The sequence below is a fragment of the Desmodus rotundus genome, chromosome 8 (assembly GCF_022682495.2).
Source record: "Desmodus rotundus isolate HL8 chromosome 8, HLdesRot8A.1, whole genome shotgun sequence".
Taxonomy (NCBI): Eukaryota; Metazoa; Chordata; class Mammalia; order Chiroptera; family Phyllostomidae; genus Desmodus; species Desmodus rotundus.
Genome location: NC_071394.1, coordinates 99,036,736 through 99,050,960, shown reverse-complemented (window position 1 = coordinate 99,050,960; position 14,225 = coordinate 99,036,736). Strand labels below are relative to the sequence as shown.

Here is a 14,225-nt window from a genome sequence, read left to right as displayed (position 1 = left end):
TCTTGTTTCATTTGAAAAAAATATTTAAATGCTCTTTCATGCGGTAATAAGAACGTTTTAAGTTTATTACCAGGAAACATGTTAAGTGTGAAAAGATACTTAAATCTTAATCCAACTCATTCGCCTTTAGTGGAGGTTATCTTGTAACAGTTTATGGACCACAAGATCATTTTGAATTTTTCCATAAAAGAGCTGCTGCTAAGAATTTAAAAAACTAAAATCTGTGCATCTTCACCATTCACTTGTGCAGTTTCAGAGTTGGCCGATCTGAATCTTGCAGAGATATGGATACATAAGAGAATGTTAAAAAAATTAGAATTCTGTATGCATTCATACTGGCTACTATTAATCAAATTTCTCTATAAGTTTTCCTTTTTTAATATATTTTTTCACAACTTTCAACTGAAAAAATTAACTACAATATACAAATATGAATACAATATATGTGACTATTTGAATGTGCTTGTCATGAGCAATGAACTATATTAGCAGCATTTTGACCTTTTTAAAAGGTTGTACCTATAAAAAGTGAGTCAAATATTTGGCATTCAAGTGAAGAGAGAAAATATTAAAAATGTTGAGTTAATCTAGGCATTGTGACAGTACATAAATGAAATGTGGGGGATGGAGGTAATACATTGCTTTTCCACAGCAAAACTGCCAGTCCACCACTTAACAAAGCTGTGTTTCTGTTACACATCAGCATCTGAGGGTAGAAGAGGAGGGACAGGGACAAAGCAGCCCTGATCCCCCCCACCCTGGAATGAGAACTCATCTGTACAGCCATCTGAAAGTGTCAGCCCGAAGAACAGCTGTGATATTAGGAGTTCCAACGCAGAAGTTAAGCACTGAACAGGTTTTTCTTAACATTTGCTTAAACAGTGTTGAATTTTATTTTACTAGTGTATTGGGAGCACATTTGTCATCTTGAACTATTTAGTTTTCCATCTTTGCAAGTTGCTGTGTATTACAGCTGGCACCTGAGTAACTTGACCCCATGAAACCAATTACTCCCTTTTCCTAAAAAATGTCCCCTTTACTATTCTGAAGTGAAGTTACTGTCTCCACCCATAATTAAAATGTATATAACAATTGAATTGTAATATAGAATAGAAATGAGAGGAAAGTGATTTGTAATCATTTGCATTTCAGTATGTGAGTGCTGGGGTGGAATTACATCAGAAGACTGCGGATGTGGATGCGATCACTGCCTGTCGACTGTTGTAACTCAGAAACATGACATTTCCATAGTAAAACTTTTTCCCAAAAATGGGGGGTCATGCATAGTAAAGTTCTGAACAAAACAATGTATAATCTTGATTTACATGTTAGTTGCATATTCGGAAACTAATGAATTTTAAAACTATGCAGAAAAGTACTTTGTGCTCTGGGCATTGTGGTTCGGTTGGAGCGTCATCCCGTACACTGAAAGGTCATGGGTTCATTTCCAGTCAGGGCATGTGCCTAGGTTGCAGCTTTGGTGCCCAATTAGGGCGCATACGAGAGGCAACCAACTGAGGTTTCTCTCCCTCCCCCTCTCTACAATCAATAAGCGTGTCCTTGAATGAGGATTAAAAAAATATTTCATGTTCATACTATATAAAAAGAAATTAGGTCCTAGGTTTAGATAATCATAAGCTCATTTTTCTGCTACATGAAAGGACATTTAAAAGTCACCCGGGGCCCTGACGTGTGGCTAGCGGGTTGGGCGTCATCCTGCAAACTGAAAGGGTAGCCAGTTGCATTCCTTCCTGGTCAGGGCACATGCCTGGGTTGTGGGTGGCGATGATGTTTCTCTTGCACATCGCTGTTTCCCTCCCTCTCTTACTCCCTTCCCCTCCCTCTAAAAATAAAATCTTTTTTAAAAAGTCACACAGAATGCTGAACTATGTTTCATCGTGTGAGATTGTCCCATACGTTGTAAGACATTGAACTTCCCTGGCCCCCATCCGCCAGCTTGCCAGTGGTGCCATCAGTCTTCGTGCCACTCAGAGCACACTTCCAAAACATCCGCTTTAGAATTCTGGCTTCTGTGGCAGCACCGATGTAAGTGCTTGTACGGGCAATTAACGCGCATACTTTGTGCCACGGTCTCTGAGAAGTATCCTAAAATGACACGCACAAAATAAATCCTGTGAAAAGTATAAAGGGTGCAGATTTTTGAGTAGCTGTTACCCTAAAAAGGACAGTTCAGAGAACCAAATCCTGCTGATTCATGCGCTCCTCCACAGGTGAGCAACGTTTTAAGTTAGTTTCTAATAATACCTAGGACACAGGAGCTTGGTGAATGTTCTCTTGGCAGCCTCCTGGCCTGAAGGGTAAGCTCAAAATTGTTTCATTTAACTGAAGCTAATGTAGAAGCCATTACGATCAGAAAAAAAAAAATGTAAGTGTTGCTTCAGAAGTTTAATAGACATCTGATAAGAAAAGGAACTATTTTAAAAATGCTGTATTGCTTTTTTAAGTTATTGCCAAGGGCTGATGTTAGGAAATGCTCTGACAAGAAAGTTAGAAAAACTTCATGTTTACTTTAGTAAGCCTTTGTTTAAAAAATATATTTAAAGGAAAAATATTACTAATGTGGATCTAAGCAAAATTGGAATTAAAGTACAAATAATTTTAAATTTTAAGCTATTTTATATTGAACATTTGATATACTCAAATGCATAAGAAATACTTGCAGGGAAGTTCCTCTTTTGCCATCTTTACATCATTCCATTTCTGTTAGGGTTCGCTCAATGAAATGCGTTTTACAGGAGCAGTATCTGCCCTGCGTTTTGATACTCAGTGTCGGATACTCTGGAGCCAGGATACTTGGACTTGGATCCTAGCGCCACCATTTATTTGTGTGACCTTGAGCAAGTTATTTCATCTCTCCATACCTGAGTTTCCTTGTGTACAATATAAGTAACAATGTCTGTCTTATGAGGTCATTTTGAGGATTGAAGACTAAATGAATTATTAACACACATGTAAAACTGCAAACGCTTTCCAGTATGTGCTTAAGTGCCACTGTTGTTATTCATTTTTGGAAGCTCCTTCAATAGAAGTGACACTTTAAAAATAATGTATTTTTAATTATGGGCTAAAGCACTCCTAACTGTTCTTAAGAATTTTGTAAGACAAAGTTCACTGTAAACATGTCAGATTGCTTGTAGCATCGTGAGCTTCTGTGAAGGATGGCAATGAGGCTTTAATGACTTGCCTGTTACATTTTTTTTCTGATCATTTGCTCAACATAATTTTCAGATTTTCAATCAAGAAAAAAAATTGTAGATGCTGAGCTTTCATTTTAACTTTAGGTATTCCATCTTAATCTTAGTGGAAACATTTCATTGGATCTTACAGATATGAATATGGAGGTGCATTTTTGAGCACTTAGTTTTGGTGATATCTATATGGTTTAGAAAATTTAAAAGTTTTTTTACAGCCCTCAGTTTTTATGTTCATAGCCTTTCAGAGCAGGAGTAAGCTTTGCAAGCAATCTGCTGCTTTCTCTTGTCCGTGTGCTTGGTAAAACCAAGTCAGTGATTAGAACGGTACCTGCTTTTCTTACGTTGGCTGCAAGCAAGCTCTCCCTCGGGGAGGGTGGCTGTGGTGTAACACAGCAGATAAGACTACGCTTCCGGAGTCACTCAGCCTGGCTTGGAATCTTGACTCCTTCATTTACTACCTGTGTGATCTCGCACCAGATCCTTAACTTCTCTGTGCCCATTTCCTCAACTGAGATGGAAATAACACTAGTAGCTACCTCATAGAGTTGCTATGAAGATTTCATGAATTAATACATGTTAACTGCCTAGAATAGTGCCTGAAACATAACAAGCACTGGATAAATGTTAGCCATTATCACAGATCACTACTGGCACAGCTAATCTCTGCCTTAATTAGGGAATGGCCTTCAAAAAAAGCATATCGTTTGCAGTGATGCTCCTTGTGAGAATCACGATGTTTGTGGGTGCCCACGACCAGTGAGGAACTGTCAACATGGGTTTTTAGGAGAGTGGTTTTTAACCAACCCCCCTTTTTTTTAACAACCCCAACACATCTCACATGTGAAAAACACATACCCACGAGCGACAATGGGCTCCCCCACAGGGGTTCCCCAAAAAGTGTGTGTGTATTAACACAGGCAGGCATGAGAGTCAGGAAAAGCTGCCTAGATGAAAGTCACAGTTAAAAACTTGGGAACTGCTTCAGCACAGATGAAGTGCTCTGTGGCATTTGTGTTCTGTCCTAGCCTCTGAAGAGATACCTACTATGTAAACATTAAAGTTATGTAAGTTATTGAAGCTTATTTTTAAAAACACAACTAAATTATTTGTACCAAAATTTTAGTGTAATAGGATAATCACAATTCTTACCAGACCACCCAGGGTGTGACTTTATAAATCCAAAAAAATCTGTAGCATCAAACAAGCTTTGTGTGGCTGGTGTAATATAATCGTCATCAACCTCTTTCGGGCTGACTTTTAGGCTTTCATTGTTAATTAACCTTTGCTGTGCTAACTTCTGCTCTGCTTTTTCTAGTTTTATACAAATTATAACATTTATAATAAAATTTATTATTTATTGCTTGCCTACTCTATATGACGCACTGCCATAATACTAGAAAAATTTGAATACTAACACATTTTTTATCTTCAGAGAGTGCAGGCTCTGCTAGGGAATGTTCGATTTACAACAGAATTGCAAAACATAAGTGTAGTGAATTTTCTAAAAGACACAGTGCTCTGGGCAGTAGAAGGACAGACCACACTCTCGCATAGCGATGACAAGGACCACTTCTTGGTCACATTGTGAAAACCCGCTTCCATTTTACTTAACAATATTTGGTGTGTATGTGCTCCATAGCATTTCTGGGGCGAGGAGGTGTGTCTCCTTGAAATAGGCTGTTCACGTTGCTTCCAATCCTTGCCTGGCCTACCTGGCCTTCAGTTCTGTCTCCATTCTATGTACCCTCATCCCTGCCTGGTTGTAGCCTTCTACATAAGACAAGGGGAGAAGGAGGACTGCCCACCAGCAAAAAGACCCTCTTAAGGGAAAAAATAACATTTAAAATCATTTCTTTCTTGAAGGGTATAGATCTATACTATCCAATAGTGTCGTCACTAGCAGTATATGGCTATTTACATGTTAATTTAATTAATTAAAATAAAATTTAAATTTCAGTCCCTCAGATATAGCAGCAAACTTTCAAAGCTCAGTAGTCACAGGTGGAGAGCGGCGTCTGCATTGGCTGTCGCAGAATAGGATGTTTCCGTTATAAAAGGGAGCTCTGTGGGACAGTGTTACTATTATAGATCATACCTTCTAAGGTACATTCTGTCAGACGTTAGGCATCACGGGAGCCACAGCTATATCAAGTAACAGTGAACAATTGTTACTAGTTGAGAAGTTGCTGCTACATGTGCTTTCTTTCCATAAATGCTCAGAATCAGAAAAGATCATCTTATCTCTGAAATGACATCTTTGTGTTTGTATTTCTTAATATGCTGACTTGTAATGCAAAAAATTTAAATGGACCTTTAGCACAGGTCCTTTATGACACAAACCTGGTTGGTCCTTGTCTCAAAAATATAACATAAAAAATAGCATGTTATATAGTATGTCGATCTACTTTTCGATGTGTTCCCCAATGCTAGTTTTATACAGACGTAACAGAGGACTTGTTCTTTATATTTTGAAACTGAACTGACGCAGCACACGGAGCCTTTTGGTAGTGAAACGATTGCATCTGTAATTGTCCTGAGAAACGGAAACTGTTTGGAAAGATCTAAATCTGAGGCTCTTACCTATCTTATTTCGGCCATTGTTGCCTCAACATCCGTACAACATTCGGCTTCTGTATTCGAGAATACAGTCAGTCAACAGAGTACCGCCTGGCGTGGCTACATTCTCAACAGAAGCTTAATTGGAGAGCTGGACATGGGGCAGCAGGATGGCAAAGATACTCACAAAAGAAGACAAACAAACAAACAGCGTATGAAAGGGTGCCTAACAGCCCTCATCAGAAATGCAAGTTCAAGCCACAGTGAAATACACCTGCACATCCCCTAGACTAGCTCAAGGTGAAGAGGTTAAAAACACAAGTCTTGGCGAAGACGTGGAGGGCCTGGAATTCTCACAGATTGCTGGTGGGAAGGAAACACGGAACAGCCGCTCTGGCAAACAGCAAGGCAGTATTGTAGAAAGTTAACTCTCCATCTACCCATGACCCAGCAATTCTATCCTAGGTATTTGCCTAAGAGAAATGAAAACACACGCCCACAAAAAGACATAGATGACTATTCAAAGCTGCTTTTTTCATATGTATAATAGCCGCAAACTGGAAACACCCCTAATGTCTATCAACAGAAGAATAGTGGTATATTCATAGAACAGAATGCTACTTACTCAGCAGTAAAAAAAAAAAAGAACAGACTACTGATAACTATAACATGGATGAATCTCAGAACACTATGTGGAACAAAAGAATCCAGGAATAAAAGAGAACTTAACAATATGATTTTGTCTATGTGAAACTCAGGAACAGGCAAAACGAATGGATAAAAACCAGAGGAACGCTCGCCTCTCCATGGGGGTGTAGAGGGGCGATGGCTTCTGCGCCCTGGCAGGGGGAGCAGAGAGCTCTGGGGGAGAGGCAGATGTTCTACACACTGATATCGGGACAGCGACAGGTGTGCACACGTTTGTCAAAGCTTGTCCGGCTGAGCACTTCAGATCTGTATAGTTTATTCTAAGTAAAAATCTGAAATTTTTTAAAAGGAGAGATGGATATTATTATTTAAGATCACAACCAACACCATTTTACACTCGCTACTAAGTGGAAAACACAAGAAAATGCATTAATGGTTTGTTAATGGTTGTTCCATTTGTCTTATAGTTCAACTCCTCAAGAAAGCACGCAAATCAAAATGATTGTGTTTCTCGTCTTGTTCTGGTCCCCTGTGGAGGTAATCTGAGAAAGCTCCTTTGGAGTTCATTAGAAGTGCTACGTTTTCAAGAAGTTTATCAAAATGTAGAAGAAATAAGTCATGGAAGAGGTGACTCTTTTAAAGGGAAAATGTTATTCATTCCAACTCTCTTCTAGAACATTTTCCAGGATTTTAAATGTACAAAGGCTTGGAGCAGCCCTCCAACTACAAGGCGAAATTGTAGTGTAGCCTGAAGCTCCTCCACGAACTCTGAACTCTGGCAACATTAATTCATAACTTTTCCAACAGGGAGTCTAAATCTTAAGGATCAAAGATATGGACTTGGGCCCATATGCTTTTAAAAGCCCTTCACAGCACTAAGCCTCTAGTGTTGGGTTTCTGTCGGACAGATGGCCCAGAACTGAGGTCCTGTGTGGACATCCAGACACTTAATAAAACTTCGGAGTGCTGAAGTCCTCCCAACTCCGCAGCCCTGCTGTTAGACCCTTACATGAATGTAAAGTAAAAGGAGTCCCACCCACAGCCCTCAAACCCATCATCAAACCACGAAAATGCCCCAGGTCCTCCCAGCTCAGCTCAGACCAACCCTCTGCCACCTCTACCCACAAGGACCAGGTGGGAGGGGCCCATGTGCTCGCATAAGACCTCCCACAACTCAGTGGTCCAGGGGATCCACTGGGAGCTCCAGCACCCTGTGTTCCCGCTATAGGCCAGCACCCCTCCCTGCCCCAGCCCTCATAGTCTGCCCACCATCTGCCGGAGACCATCAGCCTAACCCTGCCTCCGTATCCAGTTAGGTCAGACCACACAAGAACGGCAGACTTCCCGGCTCACCTTGTTTCCCTTCAGTCTAATCCCAACTCATTCTTTACATTTTCCTTTACTCCCCCTCTCACTCTCCTCCCCAGCTTTGGAAACTCCTCCTCTGACCTTTACACCAACAGTATCTCCTCCATCCTCCCCTTCTTGGTAAATTCCCTTCTTTTTCTTCTCACACCTGGTTCTCCCCTAGAACACTGCTTTTTCTCCAACCCCTCTTCACTCCCAGACCACTGGGCCTGGCAATGGGCAAGATGTCTTCATTTCTCTTCGCTCCTGTCTCCCCGTAGAAACACCCAGCTTTGACTCTCACATCATTAGACCACCACTCACTACCGTCTTTTTGTGGCCCCACGGTCGCAACCCTTCGCCCTGTGAAGATGCTGGCTCTGCACTCTGTCACCGCTGTTTGGGTAATTCTTGGTGATTTCGAAATTCATCTGGGTCCTGGCCAGGTATCTCAGTCGGTTGGAGCATCATCACGATTTGCCAAGGTTGCGGATTCGATCTCCAGCCCAGGCATCTCCCCCGGGCTCCAGCCCCATAGATCCAGCCAGCTACTTAACAGCTGCATTCGGACATCTCACCAGCAGTTCAAGTTGAACAGGCACGAGACTGAGTTTTTGCTGATTCCCACAACCTGCTCTCCCAGAAGACTTCCAACTGAAATACGGGAAATTCATCCTTCCAGTGACTCGGGCCCCAAAACTTGCAGTCAGTCTTGTTTTTTCTTTCTGCCACACCCAACATTCAACTCTTAAGCAAACCTGCTGACCCCCTCCACTGACCTCGGCTCCAGACTGAGTTTTCTAGTTTCACCCTAGCCCCCTTCAGTCTACAGTCCTGGTAAAACGCCCATCCAATCGTAGCAGTCCTCAGCGAGGAATTGCTGTGGCACCCCATCTCTCCCTGCTGAGCTCAGCCCTCTACAGGCAGCCCGGAATGCAGCCCCATGAGTCAGCCCAGCAAAGAGCTGCACAATCAAGCATAGCATTATGGGAAATAGTACATCATTATTTTAGGTTATGTAGCTTGGAGGTGGTTTATAATACCACAATTTAATAAACATTTTCCTTATTGTGTTTATTGACAGTCTCGTCCACTAAAAGGCTAAACGGTCATCTCCCTAAAGACACGGATTTTGCCTGTTTTGTTTACTGTTACACTCCCAGTGCCCAGAACAATGCCTGACATAATAAGCTCTTCCTCTCTCTTTCTCTCTTGCTTGCTTTTTTTTCTTTGTGGGATGAATGAATAAACTGAAAAGACAATTGAAAGTCATGCCAAAAGAATTGTATGGATTTTAGCACTTAATTCTAGGCTTACTAATTCCCTTTCATACATCAAGTTCATTACTTGCAATGCAAGATCAGGTGTGAGGTGTTTAACCCTCACCAACTGAATCAGGTTTTCTTTAGCGTAACCCCTGTCAGAGTCCAGCCTCTGTCACCTTCCCCGCTCTGTACAGAAAAGGCTTTCATAGCATTTGCTGTTACCAAATGGCCCTAACATTACTACCGCTTATTAAACTTGACTGTGTTTATATAGTTTAAAATATTTTTTGACCAACGTAACTCCCTTCACCCCACCAGTGGACATTTAGCTGTGATCTGATGTTGAACGTGTTCACTTTCCTTATAATTTCCTTATTCTTCCAACTCTCAATTATTTTTATTCTTCACTGAATATGAAAAAAGAAAAAATTTTGGAAGCAGACTTACCAAATTTATAGCAAGCACTTAATACTTTTCCATTCCAGAATAGTCTTTTGTGTTCTACTAAAAATAACTTTGATTTTTATCCCCTTCTTTCTTTTCTTTCTTTTTATTTAGTTTTTATCCTCACTCAAGGACTTTTTTCTTTCATTGCTTTTGAGAGAGAGAGAGAGGAACATCAATGTAAGAGAGAAACATCAATTGGTTGCCTCCCACATGTGCCTGGACTGGGGATTATATCTGTCCTGACCGGTAATCGAACCTGCAACCTTTTGGCTATGGGACGATGCTCCAACCAGCTGAGCCACACTGGCCAGGGCTCCCCTTCTTTCGTTCTCCATTATAACCACTAGAACTTTTACAACTAATTTCCAAATTTTCCCCACACATCAAAATCTGTGCTTTGTGGGCTTTGTTTTGCTTTGTTGTTGCTATTGTTAGCATTGTATTGCTTGGCCTTCTCTAATAATGTTTTAGTCTTCTTCAATAAAATGTCTTACTTTCCAGAAAGCTGTTTAATAGATTTTAAACTTCTCATTATATGAACACATGCAATTCATTTTCTTTTGTATGTCTGCCATAATTCATTTCCAAATTGAGCCTCTAGTCAGGAAGCATTTTGTATTTTCTTCAAATATAGCAGTTACTTAATTTTCTCTCTCAGCTATTGGGGCTCCTTGCTCAAGAAGCATATTCTCCGTTTACGGGTGTGTAGTCACCGTTACAACAACTGGAGTCTTGCTTAGAGGGGAGGGTGTTTATGTTGTGCCAGATTATGGATCTTAAGTTTTGATGTTTATGAATTTAATTTATGATAAAAACAAGAAACTTTTAATAGGTCTGCAGATTCTTTTATCCCTGTTAAAGCATTTCCAAATTCTTCTATGTTATGTAGCCTCCAAGCAAAATTTTTCACTGTCTATTCTTGGTGTGGCTTTTAAGGGAGGTCAGGATTTCTGTTGACAAAGGATTTTTCCTTTAGATCCACGATAATTGTTTCATTATCAATCAAAACAGAGCTGAATTAGATGCACAGTGTTATAACTGTGACACCATGCCTGCCTTATAACTAGAAAATTTGCCATTTTGACAGGAATTAAAGCCCAAGAACAATTTTGAAACACAACCCCAGCTTCTTCGAATCCAGACTGGACTCTTCTGACCCACAGCTTTTCTGGGCTTCAGGGGCAGAGTGGGACCCCAAGTTCCTAGTCCAACCCTGGCACTTTTTTTTTCTTCTGGTATCCATTTTCTTATACAGTAGGAGCTAGGACAGGTCAACCCTAAAGTTATATACATTATATTGAACTCTGAGTCTATGACTGCTGGATAATGTTTGAAGTTAAGAAGAAAATGCTTGGCAGACTAATATCACTGGATTTGTTTTTAAAAAGATCATCCTATCTCCGTGGAACTTGAGTTTGAGCTAAGGAAATACTTAAAGAGAGAGAGGCCGTGAACACATGCTTACAATAATTAAAAATAGGCTAGCTGTCATTTCTATAGCATGTCTCTCTCATTTTCCATCAGAAACAGGAAATCCCTAAGGTTCTGGAAAAGAGTGTCCTTCCCAATAATCAGGAAAGTTCCTTTCATTAAGGGATTTTAAAGACAAAAAAGAAACGCTAGAAAAGTCACTGCTCCATTTTCAGTGCTCCCATTGGATTTCGGTGCCTACCTCTAGGATGGCCCTTAACCACGTGGTATCGCAGTTAGGGTGCTACATGGAGTGAATGCACAGGAACCCTGGCACCCCCACCCTACTTCTTGTTATGACTGGAGAGCTGCCCCGTCAGCCTAAAACCCTCCACCCGTGCTTTGAACTCCTGCTGGCTTCTCAGGAATCTTATGCCTGAATTCTCACATTGTAACCTTGCCCTCTACACCAGATCCTTCCATCAGCCTTTCACATGCCACCACTAATTCTTTCCCCCTCCCCCAGCTCCCCACGGCTAATCTCTCCTTCTCTTCACAGCCAGACTTCTGCTGCTGCAATCTGCACTTTTTTATCTTCCCCTCTCATCCCACTCCAGCCAGGCCTACACCCCACGACGCTGCCAGAGCTATCGTCCTCAGGATGCCGTGATTTCTGTCGTGCCCGGGCAGTCATCGTTTCTTTGCCCTTATCTCCTCCACCTCAGCAGGGCTCCATGTAGCTGGCCGCTCTCTCTTTGGCCTTTGTGGCGCCCAGTTCCTGGCTTTGCCTCACTTCTCTGGCTTTGCCTTCTCAGACCTCAGTGCAGAGTCCTCCTCCTCTCTCTGACTGCCCAGTGCTAAAGTTCCTCAAGTTCTTTGTGTTTCAAATGCTGAGTGACATCTGAGCATTTTAAATTTTAAGGGCATGTGTGGCATAAATAATGCTTTAAACCACATGATGCAAAATGCCATGGAAGACCCGGATAAAGAGCATTTTTTCCCTCTAGATTACAAAATTAGTCATAAAAGATATGAAAACATTTTTGTTGTTTTCTCCTATCATCAAAGTTGATTCTTTTAAAATAAAATATCTGCTCTTTTCACACGAGAGTTTAATCTTTTGGGGGGCGGAATATGGTAAATCATTTGGTTGCAATAGTTTGTTGTCAGAAATCTCGCATGTTGAGTAAGCTGTCATCCAGCTCCACCAGAGCCCACAGCTTCCCATGCTCACGTGAAACTCTGACTTGGCTGCCCTGTGCTGGGTGGACACTGGACAGAGGAACCCAACCTCTTCCACATTGCTTAAGCCTCTCTGGCCTCCAATCTGCATATCAGAAAAGCATACTTTTGAATCAGGTTTTGGTGATTGATAGTCATCATTTAAAATCTAATACTATTATATGACTTCTTTGTGCCAGGCACTAGTTGGCATTGACTTCCCTCAAGAACTTACTCAAGAGTCAACAGTTATTATTTCTGTTTTCAGTTAATGAGACTAGGCCTCAGAGAAGGTAAGTAACTTGCTGAAGAGCACACAGCTAGGACTTGCTAGAGACAGGATTCAGCTTTACAAGCAGTATTAAAGTTAGTTCTTGTAGCCATTGGGCCACATCTCCATTGCAAGATTTCTGGTACTTTTCTCCATTGGTGCAGGGAATCCTGAATGTGCCCAGCACTTCACTCTGCTTCTAAGATAAGAATCCAGTATTGTTTTTTAATTAGATCTACAATTACTGTTTCTTTCAGTTGGGACCTGAACCCTAATTGTTACCAATCACATAAAGTGTTCCATTTTAAATAGATCTCATGGGTAAAATTTAGAAAATGATGATACTCTGCTTACAATTTCTAGAAGGCAATAAATAATCATTTTATAACATCTAAATTTTGTGTTCAAGTGTTATATAAATTGTGTTTTCATCAGTTAGGTAATTTTTAATTACTATGAGAATTTTTTTAAGATTGTATTTATTTATTTTTAGAGAGGGGAAGGGAGGGAGAAAGAGAAGGAAACATCATTGTGTGGTTGCCTCTTGTGCGCCCCCTACTGGGGACCTGGCCTGCAACTCAGGTATGTGCTCTGACTGGGAATCAAACTGGCAACCCTTAGACTTGCAGTCTGGCACTCAGTCCACTGAGCCTCACCAGCCAGGGTGAGAATGGGTCCCCCCCCCAAGATGGTCTGTGCTATTACTAATTAGAAAACAAAAATAAGAAGAATTTCCTCTTATTTATGAATAATAGAGCAACGAAAAGAAGGGTTAAGTGTGTGCTGTTTGATAAGGTGCACTGGCCACATGCGGCTGCTGAGCATCGGAAATGTGGCTGGTGTGAGTTGAGATGTGTGGTAAGGGTAACATACAAAGCAGATTCCGAAAACTCAGAATACACACACACAAAAAAGGCTGTGAAATATCCCATTAGCAACTTTTATATCAATTACATGTTGAAATAATAATAGTTTGCATGTATTGGGTGAAATAAAATATATTGTTAAAGGTAATTTCACTTACTTCTATTCGCCTTTTTCATGTGGCTACTAGAAAATCTTGAATTCCATATGTGGTTTTCCACGTATCTATTGAACAGAACTGGGATAAAAGAAAAGATTCATGTGAGTGGAATCAAGCAGTTCGTAGCATAAATATTCATCAGTGGAAAGGATACTTTTTTCAGTGACAAGGTTAAATACCTATGTGATGACAATTCTACCATTTCTCAAAGTTCTGCTTTGTTGGACTACCATTGAATTCATCAGAACCCTGAGGCCCTGGCTAGGAGGCTGGGTTGTTTGGAGCGTCATCTCAAAATGTTGCGGGTTCGATCCCCAGTCAGGTCGCATATGGGAAGCAACCGATTGGCGTTTCTCTCTCACATTGATGTTTCTCTCTCTCTCTCTCTCTCTCTCTCTCTCTCTCTCTCTCTCTCTCGCTCTCGCTCTCTCTCCCCTTTCCTCTCTAAAATCAATAAACATATCCTCGGGTGATGATTAAAAAACAGAACGCTGGGAGAAGGCATTTCCTCCTCAGGAGAATTCTCAGACTGATTTGTACTACTTGGAAGTATGGACCTGGGATGACACGGCAAGAACAAAAAACGGAGCAGGGCTTCTTGTGTGGGTCCCAGAGCCCGCGGCACGGTCCCGAGCAGTGGTCGCCGCGCTGAGCACTCATCCCTACCATTGGGGCGACGGTTTCTAGCACAGCGGTGCAGAGCCAAAGGGCACCCACGAGTTCATTACATAATTCTTGGTAGCTGAGGCCAAGTGTGTATCTGCTCTGGGGGACGGTCCGCAGGCTCTGCCACGCAGACCGAGGCGGTCACTGCGATGTTT

General features: G+C 41.3%; 1 protein-coding gene across 1 annotated transcript in view; it reads left to right on the top strand.

The window, feature by feature from the left end:
• Positions 1-13,188: 13,188 nt before the first annotated feature.
• The window catches only part of GRK7 (G protein-coupled receptor kinase 7), a 32,764-nt gene continuing 31,727 nt past the window's right edge, over positions 13,189-14,225 (top strand). The window contains 1 exon segment of the mRNA XM_053929259.1: positions 13,189-13,221. Within this exon segment, the coding sequence (XP_053785234.1) occupies positions 13,189-13,221 (33 nt within the window).